The 18496-nt window shown below is 43.7% G+C and overlaps 1 protein-coding gene and 1 pseudogene across 3 annotated transcripts in view; one reads left to right on the top strand and one right to left on the bottom strand.

Annotated features, from left to right (window-relative positions):
• LOC148028294 (uncharacterized) overlaps positions 1-17706 on the bottom strand; it is a 104395-nt gene extending 86689 nt beyond the window's left edge. Inside the window, exons 1-3 of one of the 3 annotated variants that reach the window (XM_087690104.1) lie at positions 17290-17703; positions 16705-17198; positions 15077-16142 (exon numbers count right to left, since the gene is read on the bottom strand). In XM_087690104.1, coding sequence (XP_087546230.1) covers positions 15077-16142; positions 16705-17191 — 1553 coding nt within the window. In that variant the 5' untranslated portion in view covers positions 17192-17198; positions 17290-17703. Of the gene's footprint in view, positions 1-15076; positions 16143-16704 lie in introns of all 3 variants that reach the window. The other 2 variants (XM_087690106.1, XM_087690105.1) reach the window with 2 other exon arrangements.
• LOC148028295 (uncharacterized) lies at positions 9816-11955 on the top strand (annotated as a pseudogene).
• Positions 17707-18496: the final 790 nt, after the last annotated feature.

Raw genomic sequence — 18496 nt, 5'->3', positions numbered from 1 at the left:
ATCTCTTTGCTTCTCAATTCTTTGTGCAATGTTATTTTCTTCTACAATGTCTCTTTTCCTTTGTCTGGTGTTCAGTAGTCTATTACAGCAGCTTTCCATGCTTCCCTCCCGTCGGGTCACTGTTCCTGCTGCTGTTTTACACTGTTTCAGGTCTGAGTTTGACTTTTCATCTGTTGATTGGACTTGCTATACATCATGCGACTGATTTACAGCCTGGGCAACCATCCTCTGCTACTTTTCGGCCTGTTTTACTGCTCTTTTCTCAACGCTTTGCAGTCTGCCATCTGTGTTTACAGTCTTCTGGGGCTGTTTCAGGGCTCGGGACCTACTATTAACCCTTCCACATCAGCATTTTGGTGTCTGCTAGCTGAGGCAACCTGTTTTTCTGCAGGTCAACTGCATTCACTGCATCTACTGTCTGCATTTTTCTGACCAGCCTCTACGTTTTTACTTTTTTGCTTCTATGCAAGGCTGGGCGACCATATTTCAGGCTGGTTTTGGCTATGTTTGGTCTCTATTTTCATTTTGTGATACACTGCTTAGCTGTAGAGAGGGTTCATCTGCATCTAGTTGTCATGTTTTCATCACTACACTCTAGGTACTATTGATATTTTCTCTATGTGCTTTCTTTACTACTTTGAACTTGTACAATCCTTGTGAGTCTGTCTTTTAGATCCCTTACCTCTCCTCATCTTCTTTGTATCTCCCTCATCATGGCTCCTCCAGCATCTCCTCATGGTCAGCATGCAAGCATTCTTCACTCGTCTACAATTGTCATGTTGAAGACTTGCTATGTTCAGCTTCAGACTTCTGTGAGGATGCTATCTCTTGGTGCTTCAGCTATTCCGGTTTTAGAGAGGGGTACCATACGGCAAAAGCAGCAAAAGACACTGCTATTATTGTGGCAAGAAGAGACACCTCCAAAAGGATTGCAAGACATTAGCAGCTTTAGGGAAGGAGTAGGCATGGACGGTGACAAAGGGTGATGACTCTCTCTATGAGTCTTCCTCATATCCATATCCAAGTGAAGGACCCAGCTTTATGGCCCGGCAATGGCTATAGAGGCCTCCCTTCCCGATTTTGCTAGTACAGATGAGACAGTCATCCCTCACAACTTTCCAATGCCAAAAAGGGAGTGTGAGAGGGTGGTGAGTGTTGAGCTAAAACACGCTTTTCAACTGATTAGCATTCTTAAACAGCCCCAAAACACAATTAATTAATTAAAACCCCTAAAAAGGGGAGCAGTCCGAGGGAGTTTCAATGGTCCCCCAAAAACCCTAATTCTTTGGGGAACCCTTCCAACATCTATAAATAGACAAGCTGCCCCCATTCAGCCTCACCCTGTTTGTGCAGGTTTCTCACCCTTGAGTGTAGATTTCAGCCATCAGTCCACACACACATGGCTGCCACACCTTCCCTTTGTTGCTTTTGCACCTCCAATGTGTAGGCAACAGCTGGCAGCCCATCTCCCTCATCAAGCGACCCACTACTACTGCATTTGGACCTCTTCATCACCTAGCAGTAGGTGGCAACTGCATCTACATCTTGTGTTTGGTGTCTTCTCTCCAGGCGACAGCTCCTCATCAAGCGACAGCTCCCAACCTTCTTCGACACTTGTCCAGCTTGCGTTTGTTGGTGCTCCAAGTCCTTCTAACACCTGCATTTGCTGCATCCTCTCTATCCTACACTCCAATTGGTGGTCACAGACTTGGGATTCGTCTCCAATGGACGTCACTCTCTGACACTTTGCTCTGCCCTTGAGTGTCTGTACACTCTTACATTAATTTACAGTATTCATTCACTTCAGAGTTGCGTTCTTCTCTCCCTTCTTCTGTTTGTGTTTGAGTTTCTGAGTTTGAGTTTGCTTTCTGTGTTATGTTTGTCTCTTTGTGTTTCTGTCATGGTCGTACACTCCGTGTTTCCTCAATACAAACCCTGGTAGTTTTCTTCACATGGTATCAGAGCCGTTGCTCTTATAAAGAGTATCCTGCGAATATTATGGAGAGCTTGGTTTTGCACAAGGCACACAATATGACTCGTAACCAAATCACAATGTCACAGACACCTTCTCCGATTCCTATGATGTCCTATCAAGCTTCTCCATCACTCGAGGCCCTAAGACGGCATTATGGACTCGATGAGGAGGACGACACTCCACCTTCACCGTCGCCTTCTTTTTCTACTCCTATTCCAGATTTCACCCACATGACAGAGGACTTTGAGTAGTACTAACACAACAAGTAGGGTGATGTTTACACCCCTCCTACCAGTTTTACTACCACATTTGAGCCGGTCGATGAGGATGGCCACCTCTCCGATCATGGAGGATATACGACATTCCGAACGTCTGGCGATCCATCTTCATCATCTCAGCCAGGTCCAGTGTCAAGTTTGTACAATCCTTTTAAGTTGCATGAATCAAAACCCTCGCCTATTTCTTCTTTTAAGATACAAGATCCAGATGGCTTTGCGTATGTGAACTTCAATAGAGGGGGCTCTCGAAGCAAACGTAATTCAGGTACATCTACAACTTCTACTTCATTTGAGCATGTAACACACACTTCTCAATTTCCTCCCATCCCACCCTCTTCTGCATCACACCTTAATCACCTCTCATCATCTTTCCAAAACCTCGGATTACACTCCACATCCGCATCACACACACTAGGGGTTGGATCTTCCATCTCCACTCCTAGAACTTTCTCATTCTCTACCTCTTTGCACCTTGGTACTTCATTAGGGGGAATGTCCACCCTTAACACAGTGTCTCTCACTTTTCCCAAAATGAGCACACCCATAGCACCTGGGATGACTGTGATGGGCATCCCCCTCACTACCCCCAGATTCACATCTCACATGACCACTAAGACACAAGGGTTTCCATCCTCAGCTTATGGTGCATCTTCACACTCTCCTTGGGTTACATCTATGCAAGAATTCTCATCTTCTACTCCACGTGTTCCCATCCCACCTCCTTGGGTTACTCGTGCGGCTACCATGCCAATGCCTAGTCAGCCCATCCCTACCTATGGATCCACCTTACACACTCACCACAAATGCACTCCACTCCCCCATCCTACCCACATTACACTTTTCCCCATTATCCATCACGTAGCACTACCACTCCTATTGCAACAACCAAAAATTCCTTCACGGATAAGACTTGTTTTAACGGGTCGAATTTTACCACTTGGTCAAATTTCATGCAACAAGTGCTCGAGTCTCAAGGTCTTTGGGACCTTCTCGTTGGTTTAGAGCCTATGCTAAACCCTCGACTAGCTCCCCTTGACTACATTCGTCAATGGAGAGCCCGCAATGCCACAGCCAATGCTGAGCTGATGCAGGTATTTCTTCCTGAGTTTCACTCTCAGTTACAACACTTCCTGCTCACGTCAAAGCATTGGAGTCACCCTCTCAACCGCTATGCGGTTAGAGATTGTACTCGGCGCATAAATCTCGACTTTGAGCTTCAAGAGTTCTCTATTAAGTAAGGGGATGATCTAAAAGTCAAGTTGGATGAATATAGGCGGTTACTTGCTAACTTCGCCGCTACTGGCTCTCTAAAGTCAAACGATGATTAGGTCACATTCTTCTTGAATAAGTTGCCCAAAAAATAATTCAATTTCATCCAGCACATCATCTCACTGCCTGGACTGCTAACCTTCTATGAGTTATGAGTGTCAGTTCTTGAGTTACAAGAGGCTGCACAATCTTCCCTCTCCACCTCATCAGGCATTTCATTGGCACAAATCTGCTAATTGGGCATACGCAATGGTGACCACACTCTTAGACTAGCATGTCTCTAGGTCCCTTAGGATACTCTCAGTTAGTCTAGCATCCTTTTTTTTTCGTACTCTTAGAGTCGGGCCTATAGGACTCATTGTCCTTAGCTTTTCCATTCTTATGTCTTCCGCTACATTTACTCACACACATACACATTCATTGCATTATACTTTCAGTTAATTTTTTCTTTCTGTTATGTTTTGCTTTTGGAGCATCTCACTACTGACCTCTGTGCTTGCAGATTCTTCTCTCTTTTGCAGGGTTTTGTATTTCAGTCGGGATAACTTGCAGGTTTGCTTTGGTCCTTCCTGGGCTGGAGACGTGGAGATGTGCGTTGTTCCTTTCATGGTTTCATCATCCTAGAAGCGTTTGCTCTTCTTCCAACATGGAGACTTTCCCTCCCGAGACGGATCTTGCAGCATCTCTCTTGAAGCTATCATGGCAGTGACTTCTACCTTGCTCTTCCAACAGGGTGCTTCATCATTTTCATCATCTTCTTCCATTCATCATGGTTCTCGGCACCACATGAAGACTGCCATTAGGCTCCTCTTCCTCCTTCGGCATCTACATCCAAGTTGAGAGGGGTTCCTACCCTTCTTGGTATTCTACAGGCTTCGACACTTTGTCTTCAATATTGGCTTCTTCCCCCAATTGTACCATTCCCCTTTGCATTGCATAATTTCATCATCTTTGTACTGGGGGACTTGGGCAAGTGAACAATTTCCGCGCAAGGAAAAATATCCAAGTGGCACCTGCTACATGAGTATTCTTCAACATATAGCATACTTAGTATCTCATTGTGCAAATCACCACTTGAGTGGATCCTAAGCTATTTCCACAGGCGGTTATTGTCACCACACCACCATACTCCATCACATGGATACCTCATCACTTTTTTCTCCTTGTCATCGACACCCTCGAGTGGATGGGTAAGCTTGTTCTGTTTTGTAATGTGTTGGGTGTACCCTCCCTACTCCCGTCTTGGTAAGATAACCATTGCCTCTGTAGTCTTGGAAGGCCACTGGACAGCCAACCTGCACCCTTTGTCCGATGCCCTAGTTGCTTTGGGGTTGGACGCCTTGGGGTAAGTAAAAATCAAAGTGGCTGGCTAACCTTTCAGCTCAATTTTGGGCCTGAGAGGGGGTGTTTGAGCTAAAACACGCTTTTCAGCTGATTAGCATTCTTAAATAGCCCCAAAACACACTTAATTAATGAAAAACCCTAAAAAGGGGATCGGTCCAAGAGAGTTTCAATGGTCCCCCAAAAACTCTAATTCTTTGGGACACCCTTCAACATCTAAAAATAGACAAGCTGCTCCCATTCAACCACACCCCGTCTGTGCAGGTTTCTCACCCTTGAGTGCAAATTTCAGCCATTAATCCACACACACGTGGCTGTCCAATCCCAGCGGCTGCTACCACACCTTCCCTCTACTGCATTTGCACCTCCAATGTGTAGGTGATAGCTAGCAGCCCATCTCCCTCATCAAGCGACCTTCTACTGCTGCGTTTGGACCTCTTCATCATCTGGCGATAGCCGGCGACTGCATCTACAGCTTGCGTTTGGTGTCTTCTCTCCAGACGACAGCTTCTCATCAGGCGACAACTTCCAACCCTCTTCCACACCTATCCAACTTGCGTTTGTTAGTGCTCCAAGTCCTCCTGACACCTACGTTCGCTGCATCCTCTTCATCCTACACTCCAACTGGTAGTCACAAACTTGAGATCCGTCTCTGATGGACGTCACTCTCCAACACTTTGCTCTGCCCTTGAGTATTTATACACTCTTACATTCATTTACAGTCGTTATTCACTTCAAAGTTGTGTTCTTCTCTCCCTTCTTCTGTTTGTGTTTGAGAATCTGAGTTTAAGTTTTGAGTTTTGTGTTTAGGGTTTGAGTTTTGCTTTCTGTGTCTGTGCCTGTGTCTATCTCTTTGTCATGGTAGTACACTGTGTTTCCTTAGTATAAACCCTAGCAATTTTCTTCGCAGTGAGGAGGATTCGGTGAACCTCATCTATACAGATATACAAGTGCACAGGTTCTAGAGAGGGATTCCCTGACGCATCAACTAAAGTTAGGTAGGTTCAAATCCTAAAGCTGGGATTTGCAGCATCTCATCATTGAGACAGTCTAGTATTGTAAACATTTATGGCAGCTATTTACTCAACTATACCTCATCATCCAAGCCTTGCCATTGCACAAATCTTATTTATAGAGGATGTCTAATCTTCCGTTCCTTAATGTCATTAAGAGCCTTTTGATTTAAGTAGGACATGGATACTTTAAATAGCATCTATGTCCTACTTAAATCAAAAGATTCTTAATGACCTTAATGTTGACGTTCAATTCTCTACATCTACTTCAGTACTTATCACTCACTTGGTATGTTCTTGGAAAAGGGTGCTTTGCAAGGTATAATAACACCCAGCCGAGGATAGATTGGCTGCCAATTCTTTCCAAATGGAAATTCCGGCGGTATCGCATCTGCTCTCATGGGAGGACAAATCAGAGGACAAACCTAAGTTTAATCACATAGCTCGCCTAAGATTGGTCTCAGTGATTGATACCGCTCTCCTACCTCAATGCACACTCGTGTCTTTTTGCACGATTAGGCAAGTTTTCCAAGTTCCTCGTGGCTATTATGACCTTTGGGGCAAGGTCTCCACACTTTTACAGGACTGCCAACCTTTTCTTGTCCCAAATTCTATTTGTTCCTGGCAGGATTGGAACCTTGCAGGCCACTTGAGTCTCCAGTCTTCTTCAGTTAATTAGATTTACCACTTCATGATCAAAGATCATACATGGTTGACCATTAAAGCTAATGAACTTCAAGGATTGCACAAATCTAAAGCCTGGTGGAAGTTGACGATGTTGGAGGAATGGCATAACAAGATGCCATTCAAATGCAAAGCATTCATTCGCACATGTTGGTGGGTGGTCTTCCACTTCCTTCAGCTCTTCGCTACCATTGGGGTATTTCCCATGGGAATTGTTTCTTCTGTACTACTACAATGGAGTCTTTCCATCACCAATTTATTTTGTGTCCTTTCTAACATTTTGCATGATGTGGTGAGCACCAGAATGTGTCCTTTTGATTGGGTTTTTGGTAAGCCTAAGCATCATGGTCCTCTGCAACCTCACATGAAGATTCTATTTCACTTTTTCAAATTTTGGGGTTGTTCGCATATTTGCTCCTTGGGGGACAACTTCAGCCCAAATGTTTGCTAGCTAAATAGCCACTTGAATCTCCTGAAATTCCCCCAATTTCAAAGACTGAAATTCAAGTCTCAAGGTCTTCAATTTCTGAGCACACTTCCCAAGGTGGTTGTCAATCCCTAATTTTTGCTATAAATTAGGGTTTGCAACAAAGATTAGTCGAATCTCCACCTCCAATTAATGATTTTGCTAGGAATAGGCTAGAGGATGAGAGAGAATGCCAAGGAGAGAGAAAATTCAGACTTCCATCACAAGAAAATGGAAGAAATTAATCCCTGCCCTATCTAGACAGGAATGAAAGTTGTCTCCACTCCTGAAACACCCCGAATATAATGTTGCTTCGCTGAATTAGCCCTCAAACAGCTGTCACCTACTATTGTAGTCTCTAGCACGTGTCCCTTGAGGATCTCCTATTGGCTGGAAATGACCTATTAACTACTGCAGTAGCAGCCCCCCCCCCCTCTCTCTCTCTCTCTCTCTCTCTACGTTTTTTCCGCTTGCATGGGCAAGAAATGCCAAGTGGCAGCCCTTTCAAAATAAGTTCCAGCATTATCCAACTTTATTGAATTAATTTTCAGAATATTATTCTGAAAATTAATTGAATAACTGTTTTGGCTCAAAAAAATCATTTGACTAGCCAACAATTGCATTGGCTAGGCCAATTTATCACCCAAGTGATCTTAAAGAGTCAGGCCACACCATTGGGCAACGGACACACTTATCATGGGGGACATTCTCTTTACAAGTCGCTACATCAGTGGGGGAGTGGTTTGCATTTCAAGAGCTACCACACGAGACCCAAAGGCAGAGATTACATGGTCTTAGGGGAGCCAGGGCTATGATTGAGGCCGTGATGGAAGGGGTTCCACCAGATTGGCAAACTCAAACAGCTTCCTTTCAGACTTGGATTGGTCTTTTCTGTAGAGGGTATATCCTTCTAGCAGTCATTGCATCTAGCAGAGACAGGACATTCACTTTCACAATCCAGGAGGATGGCCGCCTCCAGCGAGAGGACCTTGACCTCACAACACTCAGTGGCTGCTCTAGGTAGAGAATCAGAGTAGTGGCACACTTTCAAAGAAAATGGCACATAGACCCAGACCCAATCACTTGTCTTATAGATGGATGGAGATATTGGGCATACTAGAGGCGGCCTCTACAGAGACTTCAATGGGATCCAAGAGAGTGGGTGTGGAGGGATCCCTTCCTTGATAGGTCAATCCAACATCCCCTTCTTTGGCTACACTACTAGATTGGGACGGAGGATACAGATGAGCAAGATTAGAGCACAGCCTGTAGTCATCCCTCATTGGCATACAGAGGGAGTCTCAAAAGAGTTCCTATTCGACTTTTGGAGGTGGCTACATGACAGCTTCAAGCCCAAGAAGATATCTCTCTTTCTATGGCTTTTAGCCCATAGGAGTTTAGCAGTTGGCACTTGGCTTGGATATGGCAAGGACCCAGTGGCTTGCGCGCAATGTGGTGAGCCAGAGGAGACACAGAGACATTGCCTCTGGGACTTTCCTAGAGCCCAAGAGATTTGGAGGAGAGCTCTTAGGATAGTATTCCATGGTACAGCAGAGTCCATGGTGGCGACATGGAGGGCTGCAGCTTGGGTCACAGCATAGTGACAAGAAACGGCCGGAACGGCCCCCCGGCACGCAGAATCGCCGTCCCCGGCATGTTTCCGGCTCGGACCGCGTTTCCAAAAAATGGAACGCGTTCCCTGCTACGTTCCCTGTCTGAAACGGGACAGGGAACGCCACGTGGCAAGTGCATGCGCCTAGTTTTCGCCCGCGCCCTGTTTTCGTCTTCGCGCTGTTCTGTTTCGTTCCGCCTGCATCCCGTCTGCTCCCGCCTGCGTCCCGCCTGCTCCTGCTTGGCCCATTTCTCCTGCTCCCGCCTCAGCCTGGCCTAGTTCTCCTGCCCCTAGGCCCAGCCACCTTCTTCCTTCTCTTCCCTCTCTTCCTTCTTCTTCTTTCTCTTCTTTCTCCTCCCACCTCCAACCTCTTCCTTCTTTTTCTTTCTCTTCTTATTCTTTCTTCTCTTCCTTCTCTTCTTCCTTCTACCTTCTCTTCACTTCTCCCTTCTCTTCTTCCTTCTTCCATGAACCTTCTTCTTCTTCTCCCTTCTCTCCCTTTCCCTTCTCTCTCGACTCTTGAGTGAGTCTCGACTCTTGAGCCTTCTCCCTTCTCTCGAGCCTTCAATAATCAATTTTCAGCCTTCAAATTTTCCTTCTCTCGACTCTTGAAACTAAGGCCTTCAATTTTCAGCCTGAAATCATAAATGGCTTCATCTTCCCGCCCCGCTCGTCGGGTTGGTGGTCAAGGAAGAAGGTCTGATGATTGGTCATGGTGGGAAGAAGTAAATGCTGACCACCCTTTGAGTGGTGGAGGATCTTGGCCATGGACTTGCAAGCTTTGCCCATACAAGCGAACTAGTGGAGCAAACAAGGTAATCCATTGAGCCGAGCACTTGTATTTCAAATTTTTATTGATTTTAATTTTTCAAAGTTACTTAAATATTAGAATATTCAATATGGACTACCAATTGCCACTTGTTCCATTTTAAATTTTAATATTTATACATAATCAGGTCCGAGCTCATCTCCTACATGAGCCAAATTCAGAGGTGCAGTTTTGTCCAAATGTGACCTTGGAGAAGCAAAGGGAGCTTCGTGACCGTGTAGCAGGTCAACAAGCTTATCTTGCATCTAGACTACGACGTGTTGCAATTGACCCTGCAACTTTTGTGACACCATCCCCATCAGATGTATCTAGAGCAGGGTCAGTATCAGAAAGTGCTACCTCCACACCTACTACAGGTATTGCATCGGCCATGGCATCAACAACGCCACATGTTGCACGTAGACAAAGCACACTTGATGCTAGTTGGGATCCCAAGAAGAAGGAAGAGGTGGATACATCAGTGGCACGCTTTTTTTATCATGACCACATTCAATTTCGTGCAGCCAGGTCAGAGTATTTTAAATTGATGTGCAAGAAGATTGGTGAGTATGGCCCTTCGTATGTACCTCCATCATCAGAGACCTTACGCACCACTTTGCTCGACAAGGAAAAGCGCCTTGTTGAGCAAGCAGCAGTGACTAGAAAGAGCATGTGGGCTAAAAATGGAGTTTCCTTGATTGCTGATGGTTGGAGTGATACACGCAAGCGATCCATTCATGGTATGGTTGCTTATTCTCGTGGGGAAATGTATTTTATATCTTCACATGATACATCGGGGACAGGAAAGTCAGCAAATGTACTTGCAGCAGAGTGGGTTACAGGTGTTGAGCTTATTGGCCCAGAGCATGTTGTGGGATTTGTTGCAGATGGAGAGCCTGCAAATAGGGCAGCAGGTGCTATTATTCAGGGATATTATCCACATATCACAGTTTCATATTGTATGGCTCATTGCTTGAACAACCTACTAAAGGATATTGGTAACCTGTCATGGATTGCACCTGTCATAGAGCAAGGAGCTCAAATGGTTAGCTTTGTTTTGAATCACCAATTTCTTCGCCATCACTTTTCTTTGCGGTCGAAGAAGACACTTTTAAAATACTCTGATACCAGATTTGCCTTTAACTTCTTGATGCTAGGCAGGTTAAGAGAATGCAGTGGTGCCTTGAGGCAGTTATTTCTTAGTGATGAGTTTACCTCATCAACATTGGCAGATACTCCTACAGGTATCTTATGCTTGGAGAAAGCAAATAACTCCACTTTTTGGGATGATGTAAAGCTGATAGATGCTATGGTATCACCCATTGTACATTTATTGAGGGTTATGGATGCTATGCAACCTTGCATTGGCAAGGTATATGAGGCTATGGACAGGTTGAATGAAAAGTTGCAGGAGTTGGCACCAAATGATGAGGCGTAGGAGGAAATACACCATTTAGTTGTGACGAGGTGGAACTCCTATAGCTCACCCATGCATGCAGCTGCATTTGTTGTGGATCCTGAGTTCCAGGGCAAGGGTCAAGAGAATGACAGTGAGGTTATGGATGCATGGAGACTTATATTGTCTCGTCTAGTGCCTGATCATGGCACTAGACGAAAGATCAGAGATCAGCTTTCATGTTATAGGACCTTTCGGGGTTCTTTTGGTTGTGAGGATGCACAGGAGGATCGCTGTAAGATTGGGGCAGCTTTGTGGTGGGAGGACTATGGTTCGGATGGTCCTGAGTTGCAGCAACTAGCCATCCGTATTTTGAGTCAGTCAGTTAGCTCCTCTTGTTTGGAGCAATTGTGGAGTACCTACGCTCACATTGCTTCAAAGAAGAGGAACCGTCTTGGTGTGGAGAGGGCAAACGATCTAGTATTCGTTAGTGCTAATTTGAGGATGTTATGTAACAGTATGACAACAAAGCCTGATCCATTCACAGAGTGGGAGATGCAGCAAGAAGAGGAGACACATGCTGATGTTGAGGGAGATGCAGCAATTCATGGTACACATGATGATGAGGCTGGCACTTCAGGAGTGGCTAGAGCAGCCTCAGAGCCCCATCATGATCTTTGATTTAGCTTACTTATCACGAGTCTCATGATACATGACACATTTACATTATATATGATATTATGATCATTGATGACACTGTGACACTTGGGTTGTTGACAGTTGTGCCATGTCGATATTATACTTGTACTTGAGTCTTGCAGTCTTGCAGTTGCCCTTTGGGCTATTTTGGCATGCGGCATGCCGCATTTTGCTTTAGTCTAGAGATTAGACTTTATATTTGCAGTCTTTTTTGGGGCAATGAGCATGTTCTTTCAAAGATTAGACTTCAATTTCATATTTGTAATCTTTTAAGTTTTTTGGCAATGGTACCATAGGCATGTTCTTTTAGCTTAGACTTTTAAGTTTAGTTCATTGTTCATTGTTTTATCATTTATGATTTTTGGCATATGTATTATGGATTTTATTATTTATAATTGAATAGCTTACCTCTTGAGCCTTGTAAGTTGCAATTCAATTTCTAATGAGCAATTTTAGAATAATGCATGATATCTTAAAGTTAAAACTTAAAACTTAAAATGATTTGTCCTTGTGGATTATATACCTTGGTTTTAAGTTTTAACACTCCAGACTCCCAGAGTCCACATGGATTATCAGTGAAATATTAAATTTTTTTTATGAATTTTGATTTTTTAAATGCCGTTCCCGTTCCCACGTCCCCGTTCCCTAGGTTTGGCGTTCCCGTCTCCATCCCCGTTCCCGTTCCCCGTTTCATGTTTCTATGGGTCACAGACAAAGGTCCAGCTTGTAGCTATGAGGACACTCAAGGGAGCATTTCTTTTCTCATCGTTGGACAACATCTGAGCAGGATCCCTACCCCAAACTACTCACAGACACAGTGGACTCGGGGACATTGTCACAGGTGGGAGCTGATTTCCAGCATTATAGCTTGGTACATATGGACTGCAAGATATAGCGAGGTCATTGATCTTCAAGATATACCCACTGGGGAGTCTTTATCAAGGATTTGGACATAGTCCATACTCTCCGTGGGAGATGGGAGAGGTTGCAAGGCAGCTCTGAGAGGATGAGGAAGAAAAGAGTGGCTTCCCTGAGAATTTGGGATTCAAACACCTTATTTCACACTACCCCTCAGATGGTGTGGCACTTTAGCCCACCAAATTGGTTGTTTACACAACCATTGTATCTTTGATGTACTTAGTTACTCTTCACAGAGTATACCCACTGGGGAGTCTTTATCAAGGATTTGGACATAGTCCATACTCTCCGTGGGAGATGGGAGAGGTTGCAGGGCAGCTCTAAGAGGATGAGGAAGAAAAGAGCGGCTTCCCTGAGAATTTGGGATTCAAACACCTTATTTCACACTACCCCTCAGATGGTGTGGCACTTTAGCCCACCAGATTGGTTGTTTACACAACCATTGTATCTTTGATGTACTTAGTTACTCTTCACAGAGTTTCTTGTACTTAGTACTTACCTTAGGGGGACTTTCTCTGAGGTGTTATTAATAGAGTTCTCTTTTCTTGGGAAAAAAAAAACTTATTATAAATTTTGCCAATGTCACCCATTAATCATCAGGGTTACTAAGTTCTCATTATCACTTAATTGACTTGCATTTCACAGGAGTACCTCACATGTGCACAACTTATAATGCCAAAGCTAAGCATTAGGAATATACATCCTCGTGTGACAACATATCTTTGCATGTTGTTCTAGGCCTCTATGGCTGATATAAGCAAGGGCATGGCAATGGTGATCATCAGGATTACTAAGGTCTCATTATCACTTAATTGACTTGCATTTCACACAAACTACCTCACATGTGCACAACTTATAATGCCAAAGCTAAGCATTAAAAATACACATCCTTGCAACAGCATATCTTTGCATGTTGTTCTAGGCCTCCATGACTGATCTAAACAAGGGCATGGCAATGATGTCCAAAGTTTGATGATGATATTCTAGGCTTGATCGAGTTGGCATTGAGACTGGTTTGAGCACTCATGTGGGCTTCTACTAGGGGATGTGACCTTCTAGTTATGTTTTGTCGCTTATGGCATCTAGGAAAGATCCATTGTGATATATTTTGTCAAAGGAGTTCTCTTACATTGATTGTGAAGGATCTGGGCAATGTGGCAATCTCTTATGTGATGGCCTTGAGTGATGGATGCATGGTCCAAGCGAGAAAATTTCCAAGGTCCAAGCAAATTGGTCGTCTTATGCTTTTGTAGATCCATCAATAGATCTCGCAAATATGTTCAAACCTCCTATTCTTTGTCTTGGTTAGTAAGAGCAACTTAGAGACACGTTCTAGAGCACTGCAAATTTGTTAAGCAAAAGTATGAAGTTGATCTATTGAAGGCCAAGATTGGAGATGCGAGAAGCACGACTTTCCAAAGAGTTGTACCAACAATTTAGTAATGATAATGAAATACCACAAGGGCACCAAGCTATGGGACTGATTTTGCTTTGTGCCATGGTGTAGGACCATTCTAACTACATTGTTTATTTGCTATTTTGTTGCTAATTTCAGTCTTGGTAATTAAACGCTTGCCAATTAAAGTCTACTGCCCTTTGGTTTATCAAAGGCCAATTTCATTGACCAATTGGGCAGCTAAAAAGACTGGCAATGGTAGGCTTGAGGTTTAGTGTGTGTCATGAAACAAGTAGCCATGATTGTGATGAGAATTGCAAATGCACATCATACAAGCAAGGGTGGTAAGTCGCACTCTAGTCGCAATGAAGTGACACAAGATAGACATTGTGGCACGACCAAATAACCCTTTTCCTTTAGAAGCCATCCACTCTGACCTCATTGAGACTCCCCTCTAAGCCTTGCTCACGCAGCTCCTTTCACAAGTTCTTGTTCATTCCACTCAAACCTATTAAAATCTAAAACCTGAAGTGATAGTAGGTACCATGTATAGCACCAAACCAAGTATTTCTCATCGCATGAAGACTCCATATAAGCAAGTCATAAATCATTATCTGCAAGCATGCATGGACCTTAATTCATGGAGTGCCTTGATACAACCACTAGTGCATACATACCACCTCTAAATACATATGCATATCTCTAACTTTCTAGCATTATATATACTTTTGTATCCAACTACGTCTACTTACATGTCTTGCTATAAATATATTGCCATTTGTTTACCTATATAGGTAGAAATATTGTCCTTGTATGTAGGAATATTTTTCGCATATGATCACATTTTGCCTGACAAAGTAATGATACATGTGGATCATACATGATAATAAGAGTCCCATACACAATGACAGTTTTCTAGCTAACAAGTGCTAGATTCGAAATATGCAGAGCAACCTCAATATGAGCTCTATGTGAATACAAGAAACCAATCAATTTCTCCCTCAGATTATGTCATACATATCAGAATTGACTAGTGATATGATCACATTTTGCTTGACAAAGTAATAATACAAATGGATCGTGCATGATAATAAGAGTGCCATACACAATGACAGTTTTCTAGCTAACAAGTGCTAGATGTGAGATATGCAAAGCAACCTAAATATGAGCTCTATGTGAATAGAAGAAACCAATCAATTTCTCCCTCAGATTATGCCATACCTATCAGAATTGACTAGTGAAACATTGCACATTGCAGCTTCTGACTCTTTCTCCTTGGATGAACAGCCACCATTTGTTCCTGAACTTTGTTGTGAAACCTCACTTCCATGTATCAAAGCAGAGTCTATAAGAACCACCAGCTCACAAGATCTGTCACCTGACTGCAGCCTGCCTGACTCGTGTGCTTTTTCAGCACTAAGTTCCTCATGGCAATCCCCAGCTCCCTGTAAGACTTTACTGGGCTTGCCTTGACTAGAATTCTGCACAAATTCTGCTCTTCCTTCAGTTTTCACTTTCACTTCCCTTGGTCCAAGTAAAGAACTAGATGTACTAGATGCAACCTGCTTGGTATTCATAATTTGTGATGAATTTCCAACCTTTAGGCCCACAACTTCCCCTTCCAAAGGAGCTTCCAGGTCCTCTATTCCTCCCTGTGTACCCAGTGACTTTTCTTGCCAAACTTCATCCGCCTGTGACAGATTCCTGGCCTGTGAAAGTACTCCTTTCCCACTGCTATGCAAAATGTTGTTATTGGAAGCCTCTGCAATAGACCATCCGCTTTTTTTTAAGGAAGGCCTTCCAAAATCTGACCAAGGGATGTAATCTTTCTGCTTGTTGTCCCTGCGGACCCGTTTTGAACGTCCACTAAGACTTTCCTCCTTTTCAATTTGTTCAGGTGCTTTAGCTGGAGTATTGGAACTGTTATTCACTTTACTGACCATCTCTGCAAGTTGCACAACATTTGCATCCTGTTCTATGACCTTGTGGCCTTGCAGTAGGACATGCTTTCGCTTTCTGCTGAAAACTTTGCACTTGTCATTTACGACAGAAACTTTCGAGGACTTGTCCTCAACATCCTGAACATGTGTTTCAATACCCAATGATTTGTGCTCTTCATCCCGCAAAATGCTATCTACTCCTACAGCATCCAGTTCAGTTCCATCCAAGCTAGCCTTTTGTCTTCTCTGCTTGTCTATAACTGAGGATGTTGCACCTGACAGTTCATGTGAGCTATTTGATAAAGCCTGGGGTGACAAAGCATGTTTTGCCTCTCCATGCACTTTACCTGCATTTATAAGACACATGATCATGAAACTAGTTAGAAGCCTAGCCATTCAAACCAAAGAGAAGTCAAAGATTAACATAAGTCACTCAAACTGTAACTTTTGAGAATCATGACAAGCAATCGCTTCCCTTGTGAGAGACCTATTGAGAAAAGTTCTATGACCATAAGATTGACAGAAACCACCCTAAATACCCAAAAGGAATATATTCATCAGAAAAATCTGAACAGATCAACACAGTCTCAGCTGCAACTCAACTTCCAACAATGGCTGACTCTCATACAGCTTTTTGTAACTCTGCTACTCCCAACAAGGCCCTAAATTTTCAAAAAAAGCTCAAACAGTGTAGCATCAACTTCCTAGGTAAAAGAAGAAAGCCTTTTCCCTGAGTTCCTTTAGATGTTCTGAATGGTGTGCATGTATCTTATCTGCACTAAAAACTGCTACAACTTTCCCCTTTGAATATATCTTGAATTTTCTATGGTTTGGCAACTGGAAAAACATTATGGAAGACCTTTGGGCAAGGCATCACTCAAAAACCATCATTACACTTTGACTACATACCGTCTCCAATGTTGAAGCCCTTTGAACCGCTGAGTTTAGCAGCAAAAATATTCCTAAACTTTCGGGCATCTAATCTTCTTCCTTCAGCTGATTTTTTAAGAGTTACTGGCTCACACAATGACATCGATCGAACACCTTCCGATGAACCTTCAGCCACACCCCGCTTTGAGACATCTTCGACCTGATGCGGATCAGCAGCTTCATGACCTGTTGCACATGCTCTGGCATCAACCAGAGCTGATTCACATTCCTGACCTCCAGCTTCCTTCACTGATGTTGCCGTGGACTCCACAATCTTGTTCAAATTGACACCTCCTAGATTGGGGACTTTAACACCTGATAACCTTCTTGAATCACCGACTTCACCGTGACTGCTGCCCTCTGAACTCTCTATGTCTACGTCTTCATCCTCATTGCCCTTCCAACCATGAAGGAGGTAGACCGGTTGCTGACCCATCCCAGGCTCTGAAAGACTTAAAGCAGCCATTCAAAACCTACAATCACTCGATACTCAGCATTGCCTGAATTCAGCATGTGGTACCAACAGAACTGTGCAATGACAAACAAGCATCTTAAAGCTTGCACCTTCTGTGGATCCTTGCCGTCCGTACAGCTAAGAACCTCCCTTTTTCTTTTTGTGCTCCTCGGGGCAAAAGGCCAGTGCCCGGCGAGGGCCTCCAGCTTTGGCACGCGCGTGATCCAAGGAACCTGAAGGGACGTTGCTGCGAAAAGAGTCATGCAATCACCTTTCTCGGCGTGCAAATGCTCCTCCTCTGCGTTTGAGGACTATTGGAAATTCAGCGCGATGGTTGGCCTGGACGACACAGAAAGCACAGGAACGGCATAAACTTCCTTGATTGCGGGTGGAATCTTCAACCGAAACCCTTCCTCCTCTTTCCTGTCTGCGTTTCTAATAGGTCTTCGTTAGGCCCCAAAGAAAGAGCCTAAGAATTGTTTCATACTTCGTTTTTTCCCATTTCCAGAAAAAAAGCAAACTAGCGGAAAAGGAAAGAGCGAGATAGAGAATGTTCAGTCTAAACGCTCAGTTCGCCGCTTGCATTCGTGCTTGAAGCGGGTGATTATCGGGTGTGGCACATACCCAATGGATTGCCCACGTGGAAGGGCAGAAGGGATACCACTTGCAAAGGGGACCTGTCGCAGGCTGCCCAAATATGACTGCCCATGTAACAAACTAGAGAGGAGGCCGTTGGGTATTTCCAAGAACACGCAACAGCCTTGTATTGTCCTACGCTCGAATTCATCCACTACAACTATGTCCGTCCACATCGCTCCATCAAGTTATCCGTTGCGGCCCAACTCGGTCCCTCCCTAGTCCTATGTAGACTCTCTGGCTACAAGTTAGGAAGCAAACATGATGTTGTGATGCTAATGTGGATTAGATGGAACACTACAAAGTTGCGGCGATGAAACGACATAGAGACGCAAGGGTTCAGACTCGTCAAACCCAACAAGATCCCACAAGGTTGGCAATAGCAATCGTGAATATGTCAAAGCGACTATAAAAGCCCTTGAATTAAATCAGCTTCTAATTTTAAAAAGATATTATAATTCATTTTCAACACATTATAAACTACAAATTTGCGGTAATGCAACAACAAAGAGATGCGAGGATTGAGACTCGTCAAACCCAACAAGATCCCACAAGGTTGGCGTAGTAGTCGTGAATATGTCAGACAGACTATAAAAGCCCTTGAATTAAATCATCTTTTAATTTTAAAAATACATTCTAATTCATTTTCAACACATTATACTATGGAAAAATAAAAAGTAA

This window comes from Lygodium microphyllum, chromosome 12 (assembly GCF_053477565.2).
Source record: "Lygodium microphyllum isolate KBCC chromosome 12, Lygodium_microphyllum_v1.1.10, whole genome shotgun sequence".
Classification (NCBI taxonomy): domain Eukaryota; kingdom Viridiplantae; phylum Streptophyta; class Polypodiopsida; order Schizaeales; family Lygodiaceae; genus Lygodium; species Lygodium microphyllum.
Note: the sequence above shows the minus strand (reverse complement) of the source record. Positions and strands in the feature narration are given on the sequence as shown.